The sequence below is a fragment of the Rattus norvegicus genome, chromosome 7 (genome assembly GCF_036323735.1).
Source record: "Rattus norvegicus strain BN/NHsdMcwi chromosome 7, GRCr8, whole genome shotgun sequence".
NCBI classification, from domain to species: domain Eukaryota; kingdom Metazoa; phylum Chordata; class Mammalia; order Rodentia; family Muridae; genus Rattus; species Rattus norvegicus.
Genome location: NC_086025.1, coordinates 24,551,238 through 24,563,667, shown reverse-complemented (window position 1 = coordinate 24,563,667; position 12,430 = coordinate 24,551,238). Strand labels below are relative to the sequence as shown.

At 45.0% G+C, this 12,430-nt stretch overlaps 1 protein-coding gene and 1 pseudogene across 2 annotated transcripts in view; one reads left to right on the top strand and one right to left on the bottom strand.

Annotated features, from left to right (window-relative positions):
- The first annotated feature begins 2,337 nt into the window (after positions 1-2,337).
- Positions 2,338-5,874, top strand: Gapdh-ps32 (Glyceraldehyde-3-phosphate dehydrogenase, pseudogene 32; annotated as a pseudogene).
- Positions 5,875-10,655: 4,781 nt separating this feature from the next.
- The window catches only part of Washc3 (WASH complex subunit 3), a 44,469-nt gene continuing 42,694 nt past the window's right edge, over positions 10,656-12,430 (bottom strand). Inside the window, exon 7 of one of the 2 annotated variants that reach the window (NM_001106776.1) lies at positions 10,656-11,047. In NM_001106776.1, coding sequence (NP_001100246.1) covers positions 10,963-11,047 — 85 coding nt within the window. In that variant the 3' untranslated portion in view covers positions 10,656-10,962. The remainder of the gene's footprint in view (positions 11,048-12,430) is intronic. The other variant, XM_006241199.5, reaches the window with a different exon arrangement.

Below are 12,430 nucleotides of genomic sequence, written 5' to 3'. Positions count from 1 at the left end.
CAATTCGCCTAAGATCAGGCACAAGACAAGGTTATCCTTTCTTTCCACACCTAGTACAGTACTGGAAGTATTAGAATATTAGCTAATAAGACTAATAATATTCGACCACTGAGGCAACCGAAGAAGATGAAAGGAATACAAATTGGAAGGGGAAAAATCAAAGTACCTTTATTTGAAGATGATAGGATAGTATACGTAAGTGTCCTAAAAATTCTACTGGGAAACTTGTACAGCTGACAAACACCTTTAGTGAAATAGCTGGATACAAAATTAACACAAAACACAGTAGCCCTCCTCTATGCAAATGACAAATGGACTGAGAAAGAAGTCAGGGAAACAATACCTTTCACAATAACCTCAAATAATAAAAAAAAAAAAAAAACAATCTTGGGGTAAGTCTATCCAAACAAATGAAAGACTGGTATGATTAAAAACAGAAGAGGTCAGAAGATGGAAAGGTTTTTTTCATGCTTATGGATTGATGATAGAATTAATATAGTAGAAATCGCCCTCCTACCCAAATCAGTCTACAGAGAAAATAATCCTGGACAATAAAAGAGGTATCACCATTCCCTACCTCAAATTGTAGTACAGAGCTATCGTGACAAGAATAGCATTGCTATGGCATAAAAGCAGACACATTGATGAATGGAATCTAATGGAAGGCCTGGCTATAAATCCACACACTCATAGACATAGTGTTTTGAGAAAGAATCCAGAAAGACTCACTGGAAAAAAGAGAGCATCTTCAATCAATGATGCCGGTCAAACTCGATGGCTGCCTGTGGAAGAATCAGAACAGACCCATATTTTTCACCCTGTGCAAAACTCAAGTTCAAGTGGATCAAAAACCTCAACATAAAAGACCAGATACACTGATAGAAGAGAAAGTCCGGAATAGCCTTGGATTCACTGGCATGGGAAGAGACTTCCTCAAGAGAACATTGTTGGCACAGGCATTAAGATTAGTAATAAATGGGACGTCACAAACATGAAAAACTGTAAAGCACAGGTCACCGCTATTTATACAAAGTGGCAGCCTATGGAGTAGGAAAAGACTTCACCAAGTCCACATCCAAAATATATAAAGAATGCAAAAAAAAAAATTAGACTTTAAGACAGCAAATAACCCAATCAAAACTGGGGTACAGTATTATCCAAAGAGGAAGCTCAAGTAGTTGAGAAACAAAGACATGTCCACCATCCTTAGTCATCAGAATGACTAAGATCAAGAAAACCAATGGCAGCTCATGCTGGCCAGGAGGATGTGGAGGAAAGGGAACACCACTGCTAGGGGAATGCAAATTTGCACAGCCACTATGGAAATCAGTGTGGCAGTTCCTCAGGAAGATGGGAATGGATCTACCTCAAGATTCAGCTATACCTTTTTGTATGTTGGGGCATCTTTTGGGTATATGCCCAAGAGAGGTATAGCTGGGCCCTCAGGAAGTGCAATGTCCAATTTTCTGAGGAACCACCAGACTGATTTCCAGAGTGGTTGTACCAGCTTGCAATCCCACCAGCAATGGAGGAGTGTTCCTCTTTCTCCACATCCTCGCCAGCATCTGCTGTCACCTGAGGTTTTAGCTTAGTCATTCTGACTGGTGTGAGGTGGAATCTCAGGGTTGTTTTGATTTGCATTTCCCTTCTGACTAAGGATGTTGAACATTTCCTTAGGTGCTTCTTGGCCATTCTATAATCTTCAGCTGAGAATTCTTTGTTTAGCTCTGTATCCCACTTTTTAAATAGGGTTATTTGATTCTCTGGAGTCTAACTTCTTGAGTTCTTTGTATATATTGGATAGTAGCCATCTATTGGATGTAGGATTGGTAAAGATCTTTTCCCAATCTGCTGGTTGTCATTTTGTCCTAATGACAAGGTATTTTGCCTTACAGAAGCTTTGAGATTTTAAACCACCATACAAAGAGTACACATGGACAGACCCATGGCTCCAGCTGCATATGTAGCAGAGCATGGCCTTGTCGGGCACCAATGGGAGGAGAAACCCTTGGTCCTGCCAAGGCTGCCCTCACCCCCCGCCAGTGTAGGGAAATGTCAGGGCGAGTAGGTGGAAAGGGGTGGGTGCATGGGTGGGGGAACAGCCTTGTAGAAGAAGGGGGAAGAGAATGGGGTAGGGAGCTTATGGATGGGAAACCAGGAAAGGGGGTGACATTTTGAAATGTAAATTAAAAAATCCAAAAAATAAAAAAAAAAGATTCACCTGTCACAGTTTGAGTTTCTATTACTGTGAAGAGACATGATGACCAGGAAACTCTTGCAAAAGAAAACATTTAGTTGGGAATGGCTTATAGTTCAGAGGTTTAGTTCATTATTGTCATGGCAGGAAACACAGGGGCCATCCGGGAAGACAAACGGTGCTGGAAAAGGAGCTGAGAGTTCTACATCTTGCAGGCAGCAGCACGAGGCTGACTTGATCTTCTGAGACCTCAACATCTGTCCCCCACAGTGACACACTTCCTCCAGCAAGGCCACACCTACTCCAAGGCCACACCTCCTAAGAGCGCACTCCCCGTGGAGCAAGCATTCAAACACACGAGTCTGTGGGTCCCTTCCTTTCAAGCCACCACACCTCTCTTGGGCACATATGGAAAGGATACTTCATCCTACCACAGAAACACTTGCTCAAAACATGTTCATAATGGCCAGAAAATAGAAACAACTAGAGGTCCCTCATCAGAAGAATGGATAAAGAAAACGTGGTACTGTACACAACGGAATAGTACCATTAAGAAAAATGAAATCATGAAATGCACAGGTAAATGGCCATAACTAGAAGAAAAAAAAGCATTCTGAGTGAGTTATCCCAGACTCAGAAAGACAAATGTAGTGTGTATTTGCGTATGTGAGGATATTAGCTGTTGAGACAATGGTAGCCGACTATAATCCATAGACCCACAGAAGTTAGGTCTAGAGTAAGGGAGTAGGGGAGGCAGATCGCCCCAGGAAAGGGAAATAGAGACGAGAGCATGGATAGTCAGGGTGGTCGGGGCGATAGACTGGTAAGATTAAGGCGATGTGGAAGGAGGAAGGGGGTGAGGGAAAGACGGCTAAAATCAAGGACCGCTTGACCGGGAGCATGGAAACCTAATACAGTAGAAGCTTCCTAAAATATGTACATACGTGAATGTGATCTAAATAAAATCACCAAATAATGGGGAGACAGAGTTGAGACTGGACCTCACTTGTCATCAGTATTGGGAATGGTTACATCTAATTGAGTTGTTCGCTAAAGGGGTCCTATGGGAATCCCCAACCAACCCAGGCTGTTGCAAGACTCTATTTCTCTCCGAAAACGAATGGCATGGCCCTGTTGTTGAAGAAATCATTGGACACGGGGAAGTCACGCAGATGCCCACACAGAGCCTTTTATCCCTATGTCTGGCATCTTTGGTATAGGAAGGCTTTGTGGGGAAGACCCACAAAGCCGCAGAGGGTTTTGAGGAACAGCAGTGGCCTGCCTGAATGATATCCTAGTGCAACCGTGGCTCGGCCTTGTGGGATTAGCCGCCCTACATCTGATTTGACCTAAGGCTCGTTCCACAGGATGGAACCCATACCCAACACTGTTTGGTGACCACGAGCCTGAGGGTAGACAGCCCACGGCCTAGGCAAAAAGCGAATGGACTCAGGGCCCCCATTCCTAACCCAGAAGCTACCTGAAATCGATGACCAGAGGAAAACTTAGCTTTCTCCAAGAGCGTCTCCCTGGGGAAACAAACTACTACTAGTGTAGGCTGTGTGCTCGCAGTAGATGGACAACAGAAAATGAACTCAGCATCAGGAAAATAGGTTTCTTATTCTCCTAACATCTTAACAAGTCTTAAAAATCATTATACATATTTATATTCTATTTCTATAATATAGAATAAAGTCTCTCTCTCTCTCTCTCTCTCTCTCTCTCTCTCTCTCTCTCTCCCTCCCTCCCTCCCCACCCCCTCTGTCCCCTCTCTCCATCTGTCTCTCTTTTACCCTACAGGTCCACTGTATATTTATTATGGCTACCAGTTTTGTGTTTTTATAGGATTCCTGAGTTTGCCAATAAATAGTCCGTGCATCTATGTCTGTTTCCTGTGCCGTGTGTGTGTGTGTGTGTGTGTGTGTGTGTGTGTGTGTTTTTCCTTCTGTTTGTTTATACTGACCTATTACGATGTGTTAGTTTTTGTTTTACCTAATTTTATTATCCCTTAGAAGCCTGTTTGTTTTCTAATGGAAGAAGAAAGGGGGTGGATCTCCATTGGGGAAGAGAGAGGAGGTGGGAGGAGCTGGGAGCTGCTGCAGGAGGGATAACCATGACCAGGATATATTATATCAGAAAAAAAAAATCTAGTCTCAGTAAAAGGAAACAAGAGAGAGGCACAGAAATTGTCAAATGCCCACGACTGCGAACTCTGGACAAAGGTTTTTTAGTTCACTGTGCTATTCTCCCTCTCTTCTGCAGCTGAGATTATTTGCAATTAAGAAGGCAAGGCCTCATAAGGAAACTCTTCTCTCATATTTCCCTCGCCATTGTAAGTGACGGAAGCTCCAGCCGTGAGCTGAGAGCAGGCAAGTTAAAGGGTCCTGGGTCTTTCAAAATCTCCCTGAATTATAGGAGCTCTGCCTCAGACATACAAAGCTCGCCACATGAAAAAGACAATCTCACATTTATTACCAAAGTATGTTCTAAAGGGAAAACATAAAAACAAAGGAACAAAATCAATATAAGGAGCACCAAACAAGAACATACCAGTAATAGGTCACTTACGCTGTGGCTTGCTTGTTACGTGGCTTCTTATGTTGCATTTTAATTTGGAAATAATATTCACAATGATTTCCACTATAAAAGTTTTTACATGGCTCTCTGCTCCTCCCTGTCCCAGAGACAGCTGCATCTTCTCGTCCAGTGACAACCTTGTCTAGTAGACACGATGGTGAAGGTCGGTGAACAGATTTGGCCATATTGGGCTCCTGATTACCAGGGCTGCCTTTTCTGCATTTGGCAAAGTGGAGATTGTTGTTATCAGTGATCCCTTCATTGACCTCAACTACATGGTCTACATGCTCCAGTATGTCTCTTACCCACGGCAAGTTCAACAGCACAGTCAAGGCTGAGATGGGAAGCTGGTCATCAACGGGAAGGCCATCACCATCTTCCAAGAGCGAGATCCCGCTAACATCAACTGGGGTGACGCTGGTGCTGAGTATGTCCTGGAGTCTACTGGCGTCTTCACCACCATGGAGAAGGCTGGGGCCCACTTGAAGGGTGGGGCCAAAAGGGTCATCATCTCTGTCCCTTCAGCCAATGTCCCCATGTTTGTGATGGGTGTGAACCACGAGAAATATGACAACTCACTCAAGATTGTCAGCAATGCATCCTGCACCACCAACTACTTAGCCCCCCTGGCCAAGGTCATCCTCGGACAACTTCGGGATCATGGAAGGGCTGATGGCCATGGTCCATGTCATCACTGCCACTCAGAAGACTGTGGATGGCCCCTCTGGAAAGCTGTGGCATGATGGCCGTGGGGCTGCCCAGAACATCATCCCTGCATCCACTGGTGCTGCCAAGGCTGTGGGCAAGGTCATCCCGGAGCTGAACGGGAAACTCACTGGCATGGCCTTCCGTGTTCCTACCCCCAATGTATCCGTTGTTGATCTGATGACAAGTATGATGACATCAAGAAGGTGGTGAAGCTGGCGTCCGAGGGCCCACTAAAGGGCATCCTGGGCTACACGGAGAACCAGGTTGTCTCCTGAGATTTCGACAGTAATCCCCATTCCTCCACCTTTGGTGCTGGGGCTGGCATTGCTCTCCATGACAACTCCGTAAAGCTCATTTCCAGGTATGACAATGTGGCTACAGCAACAGGGTAGAGGATCATGTCTTACATCACCTCTAAGGAGTAAGAAGCCCTGGGCCACCGGCCCCAGAAAGGACACTGGGAGCAAGAGAGAGGCCCTCAGTTACTGAGGAGTCCCTGTCCCAACTCAGCCCCCAACACTGAGCATCTCCCTCACAGTTTCCATCCCAGATCCCTATAAAAGCAGGAGGGGCCTGGGGAGCCCTCCCTACTCTCTTGAATACCATCAGTAACGTTCACTGCACCCCCAAAACGTTTTTAATACCATAGGAGATTTGTTTTTGTTTCTTTGAGACAGGGTTTCTCTATGTAGCTCTGGCTGTTCTGGAACCAGCTCTGTAGACCAGGCTGACCTTGAACTCGGAGACCCACCTGCCTCTGCTTCCTGAGCAGCTGGGTGGTGGCTGATTTACTAATCGTCACCATGTGGCAAATGTTTTTAAAAAGTGAATTTTTTGTTTTTTGGTTTTCTTGGCGCTGGAATGACAAGTGTCATTCCACTCTGGTCACATTATTCTGGCTTTCGAAGGGGCCAAATGTGGTGATAGGGACAAAGAAGTCCCGTGCTGTGTGTCCTGGCACGGGCATCAACTTTAGCCTGAATTCAGTTATCCTTCAACAAGATCAGAATAAGGGAACTGTTCAAGGCAATTTTAGAAGATGAACTGGGAAACAAAGCCAGTGTGCCAATACTAGCCAATTCTAGAACTTTCTGACCATTGGGATATAAATTATAGAATTAGATCAGGGCCAGGTGATATGTTGGCAGATGCAACATATGAAGCGTTTCCTCGGAAGACAATTCAGACATCTCTATTAGACATGGGCACAGACTTGCATGGAGGGTCTACTCGAGAAGGGGCCAGTATGTTCACGTGGGTTTCTTGGTGGTTTCCCTGAATGTTTTAGAAATGATATGGAAGTATATTGACCATGGCATGATGGGCATTAAAGAAGAGTTCGTATTTTTGAAGACAGAAAAAGAATAGATAATATTCACGGTATATGCAGAGTTTGTTGATGATACTGGGAGGAAATGGGGCCTCATTCATTCGATAACGTGCTTATCTTCAAAGCCCTATTCTGTTCGCTTAACTGAAAAGGCCAAGGTTGCAATTAAATTAAAAGCCTAATTACAGTCTAATTAAAGCACTGGGAGCTGGTGGGATAGCTCAGTGGTTAAATGGTGCTTGATGCTCTTCTAGAGGACGGGGGTGGGGATGGGGGTGGGTTCATCAATCATCAGTAACAAGGTGTCAACTCATTACCTCATAGTTAACAACTCCGTAAGCCCACGCTCATAGCTCCAATTCCATGACCTCAAATGCTTACTAGCCACGATGGAGTAACAGAAACAAAATCTATCTTTTCTTTAAAAAGCTAAACATTCCTCAAACATTGAGTTTTGGATATTGCAAACCAGGCAGTACAGGAGTTCCCCCCACAAAAAGCAATGAATGTTAGTTTCTAGGACAGTGTACAGGGAAGAACAACTTAGGACACCTTGGCAGTCTCCCTGAACTGGGCAGACAGAGTTTAGATTATAAAGACACCAAAGTAGTACAAGTTGGGGCCCAGAATGCTAGAGAGAGGAGCTGGAACGAGATACCAACAGAGGGTCTCCCTGGGGCTTTAGCTAAACTGTAGTAGCCATGTGGTTGTGAGCAAACTATCAAGGCTAGAAAGGAAGCACGAAAGGAGAAAGTTGGAGGCACACAGGGCTGGGTGCTGAATGTTCCCACAGGCCAGAGTAGAAAGCCTTCCTTCCATATGAACTGAGCAGAGCCCTCAGGAGAAGGAACTAGTCTTGTCAAATAATCCCTAGCCTCAAAGACAGTTTGCAGCTACAAAATTTGGGAGGAAGATTCAAAACCAAATAGTTAGGGCCGAGTAAATCACTAGCCAGTCCAGTACAGAGAGCAAACAAATTAAAATCCTGGGAACATATATAACACTCCTAAACCTGAGGGTGTGTCTGTGGACAAATTTTCTTCATTGCTAATTAATATGAGAGGGCCCAGACTACTGTGGGGAGATGCTAGCCCGGGCCTATGTAAGGCATCTAAGCAAGCCATGTTCTGTGGCTCTGCATCCATTCCTGTCTCCGGGTTCCTGCTTTTGTTACTGTCATGGCTTCTCTCACTGACAGCCCTTTACTTGGAAGTGTAAGCGGAATTAGACCTTCTCCTCCCCCAAATTGTTTTGGTCAGTGTTGTGTCCCAGCAAGAAAGGTGTATATTCGGCAACTCAGGTGAGCACTCGGGAATGGTCCAGCTGAATCATATTACCCGATTGCCACAATGGCTGCACCGGCTTCATCTGCTTCGGCCAACAGTGTAGGGCTCATCTTCCACGACATTGGTGCTGTCTTATTTTCAGTAGCATCTGTTCCCCACGGGCTCATGTATTTGAACACGTGACACTTGGTTGGTGGCTGTTTTGGGGGCTTACGCTGGGAGGGGTTCATCACGGGGGATGGCTGTGAGTATTTCCAACCTCGTCCCACTCCTAGTTCGGTTCCTCTGCACCCGTGTGCAGGCGAGATCTCAGCTTCCTGCAGCAGCTTCTAGGAACCGTCCACCGAGATCAATGTGTGATTTAGAAATCACTGTGGGCCATGGCTTTACAGCAACAGAAAATTAGCTGATATACTTGCTGGCAGGGATTCTGGTGTGCGTGTGCGTGTGCGTGTATGTGTGTGTGTAAGGATGTGGTAAGGAGGATAACAAATTCAAGGGCCACATTGACTAGGCACAAATTACTGAATCCAACAGCACAAAGGAGAACGGGCTTAGGAAGTAGTAGTTGCAACTGAGAATTTTACTTTGGGGCACTTTGGACACCCAGGTGACGTTACCTAGGGTGAACAGAGATGTAGCAAGTCTGGAGTGCACGGGCGCACGTGTGCATGTGTGTGTGCGTGCGTGTCTTGGACTAGAGATGGAGATTTGGATGAATCAGCTTAGTTGGTAAAACCGTGGACCTGGGTAATGAAAGACACGTATCGAGAGTGTTTCAACTTATGGTGGTTACTATTTTTAATTGATCTTCTCGTGTTCTGATATCCTGTCAGCGGAAGCCTATTCACATTGGCTTTCCTTCCTGAACCTCCCCTGAGTTGTTTCTAATATTAGTAGCTCCCTTGCCTTCCCTCCCATATGATCTCGTATTCCAGGCATGCGTTCTTTTTCTCTCCCATCCCCTTCTACCCGCTCTCTCCCTCTCCCCCTCCCTAGGCTTGAAGCTACCCATTTTCGTTTGGAAGCCTCTTGGGAAAGGTGCCGGGGACACTCCCAGTTGATTTTACCGTATTGATCTGTGTATCCTATAATCTTGTTAAACTTGCCTGCGTTGTTCCTTGTTGTCTACTCTCATCTCCAAGACTTCAAAGAGGATACCAAGCCACACTCTTAAAAGACCATACAAGATTAGTGAGACAAGCTCTGCTTCCTGTTCTCTCAGATGAACCTAAGGACCAAACTGACGGTCACCATCTGCTTTGTCTGCCGTCTGTTTTAGAAGAGAGTATACGGACTCCAGGGGATTTGGAAGGAACTCAAGTCATTATATAGGAACCCATACTGCTGAAGCTACTATATATTTGTCAAAACCCATAGAACTATCCAGAACAGTGGACCTCAATAGACTCTGTAGACTAGTTAAAAATAATACATTAATATTTATTAATTTAACAAATGTATGACTAAAGCAAGATCTTAAATATAGGGTAAGTGGGGATGTGAGGTGAGGTGAATTTATAGGTCTGTGTATACTAGCTACTTAAAATTCTGTAAATTTAAAATTGTACTAAAATTAGATAGATAGACAGACAGAGATAGAAGAAGGGAGATACTGGGAACTTCGTCCTGTGTCGGACGCTTGCCTAGCATCCTAATGCTGAGCCGAGCAATGGGCAGTGTCCCACGTTTTTCCTTTTCCGTCTACTGCATTCCTCATACATAGCTCTGAGCCCGTGTTTACCACAGTAACCATTACCTGGGCATTCTGCTCTGGTAACAGTTTCAGGACCGTCTTCAATACTTGGTAAGCTTGTCTTTCCACGGAAGCACTGGCCGGAAGTGTAGGGGCAGCTACTGTCCTTGGAGACCACGCTCCCCGTGGGTTATGGCGGCTGCCTAACCAAGGATCTCGATTCTATCTGGCGGACGGCTGTGGGAGGTGCCCTGCCAGCATCCCTGCTGCTCTCAGAGCCTCCAAGCCTAAACTGGCAGCCCGGATGGTACTTCTCACCGTTTTCCTCCCTCTGTTTCTTCCTGCTCTCTCAATTATGCTTCCTGGGATAATCTCACAAATGACCCACATAGACCCCAAGACCTTTTCTCAGGCTCCACTTTTGGTGGGCCTAAACTAAGAAGCCTATTAATCAAGTGCTTTTGATCTTTCCACCTAGGCATTGTGGACATTTTTCTAGGCTGTGTTTAAGTAATTTGTTATGAAGAGTCACTTGCAAGGTGATGAGAGTGCATTTGAACTTTGGCAATGTAATGTTTTGTCTAGGAGACCAAGGAGTTGATGACAGTGATGACTCCACACTCTGAACCACACTGTAGTCATCCCACTATTTTGATTTAGTAATAGGTATAATATATATGTATACACATATATATTCTATTAAATACAGTCAATGAATTCCATAAGTTTCCAACACTGACTGAAAATCTCACTACAGTGCTAATTCCTATCAGAAGTTTCTTCAATAAGCTCACAAAATAAATATGTACAATAATTTTCAAACTAATATTCACTAAATGGAAAACTTAGCCACATTCTCGTATTTTTACGTGAAGTCTATTTTTGATCAGTAAACCTACAGGAACTCCATTTTAGAATGTTCCCTGAACCCATCCTACTGTTCATAGCACTTGTAGCAATATATGTTGTCCTATTTTTAATTTCAGGGCATTTTATTTGGTCAACAAGCAATACTGAAAGATTATAAATGCTTTATTATCATTTTTAAACAGGAAGGCTGGGGTAGGTATGTAGCATAGCATGTGGTGATTTCTCTCACCGAGAGCTAGAGTTTACGCTCGTTCCTAGAACATAAATCCACCCTTCCACGTTCTGTGATTCTCACAGCTTAGTCACTGAAGGAAGACTCACTCTCTGAACTTTCTTCTATGGCTTTTTCACTCTCGCCACTCGGCACCGGAGCATCTGGCTTCCTGAAAAAGAAGGGAGAAATTTCAAGGTTTTTCCAACTGAAGAAAGCACTTACAAACTGTAAATTAGGTTCATCTTGGAATACTGTTGCTAATAAATCTGCCACATCTGTGTCCTTTACCAGGAACCTCTAGCATTACGCCCCAGTGCGCTGCTCTCTGGCTTCTGCACTGGGGTTGGGGATTAAGTGCGATTCCTGCAGAGGCCACAGCACATGCTCGCCAGTCCTTACACAGCGCGCTCCCTCAGCACCTTCTGCATCTCATTCCCATGGAGACACAACGGTAGACAGAGATGTGGTCTGTATAGGCTGGCATGCCCAGGCCTAAGTTCCTGCAGCCTTGAGTGTGCACGGAGGTACAGAGGCGAAGTCAGAAATGGAAAGAGGGAAACTGGAACCTCAGAAGCAGAAAGGAGGTCAAGAATGGCCGGGAAGCACCGGCAATATGGAAATTCTGTGGGGGAGGAGGGCATGGCCAAAGAAGGTTCTTAATTTCTATGGGATGCTTTCACTTAGGGACTTTTTGTTTCTGTGTTTTTCTCTAGAGAATGAATATAAAAAGTATGCGTTGGTTAAAAAAAAAAAATCACTGTCTCAAAGACAGCTGGACAGGAAACACAGATTGCTTACTCCCAAACTGTGTAGGGGCGTGCTATAGTAAACAGAGTGAAAACTTTACAGGGCTTTTAAAAGTCACTTTGCGAGGCTGGGCAGACGGCTCAGTGGTAAAGCGTGTGCCTTGGGACTGTGAGGGTCTGAGTTTGCATCCCCCAAAGCACACAAAGCCAGACATACTGTGCACGCTTGTGATCCAGACAGCCAAGTGGGAAGTGGGCACAGGAGGATTCGTGCAGCCTTCCGGCCGGTTAGTCTACCTTACTCAGTGACACTTCAGGACAATGAGAGACCTTGTCTCAAACAACAGTGGAAGGCACCTGAGGAATGACATGTAAGCAGGCTGTCCTCTGACCTCCACTGCACAAGCACACATGTGCGTGTATGCATCTATACCCACATGTACACCACACCCAGAAGCATGGCCCTCGTCCCTCTCCCAGCCCCACGCGGTCATTTTTAGGGGCCTTAGTAACGTGGATCCCAGGAAGTCATCTGCTCAGCACTAAACGGCTCTTAGCTTCCAGTCACCCTTCCCAGAAGGCAAGGTATGCAGGAAAGTACACAGCGGGGGAAAGCAAGAGCCAAAGGGAAGACTAATGAGATGCTGTGCACCTCTAATCAAAATTACCACATTTATTTCTGCGTCAGGTCCCTTGGTTCTTAGTAAAGATTCAGAGGATTCACTGAGTAGAAATTATTACTAACATGAGGCAAGATAGTCTTACTTGTTACTTTTAGCTACTCAAAATTATGGCTAAAATATGGC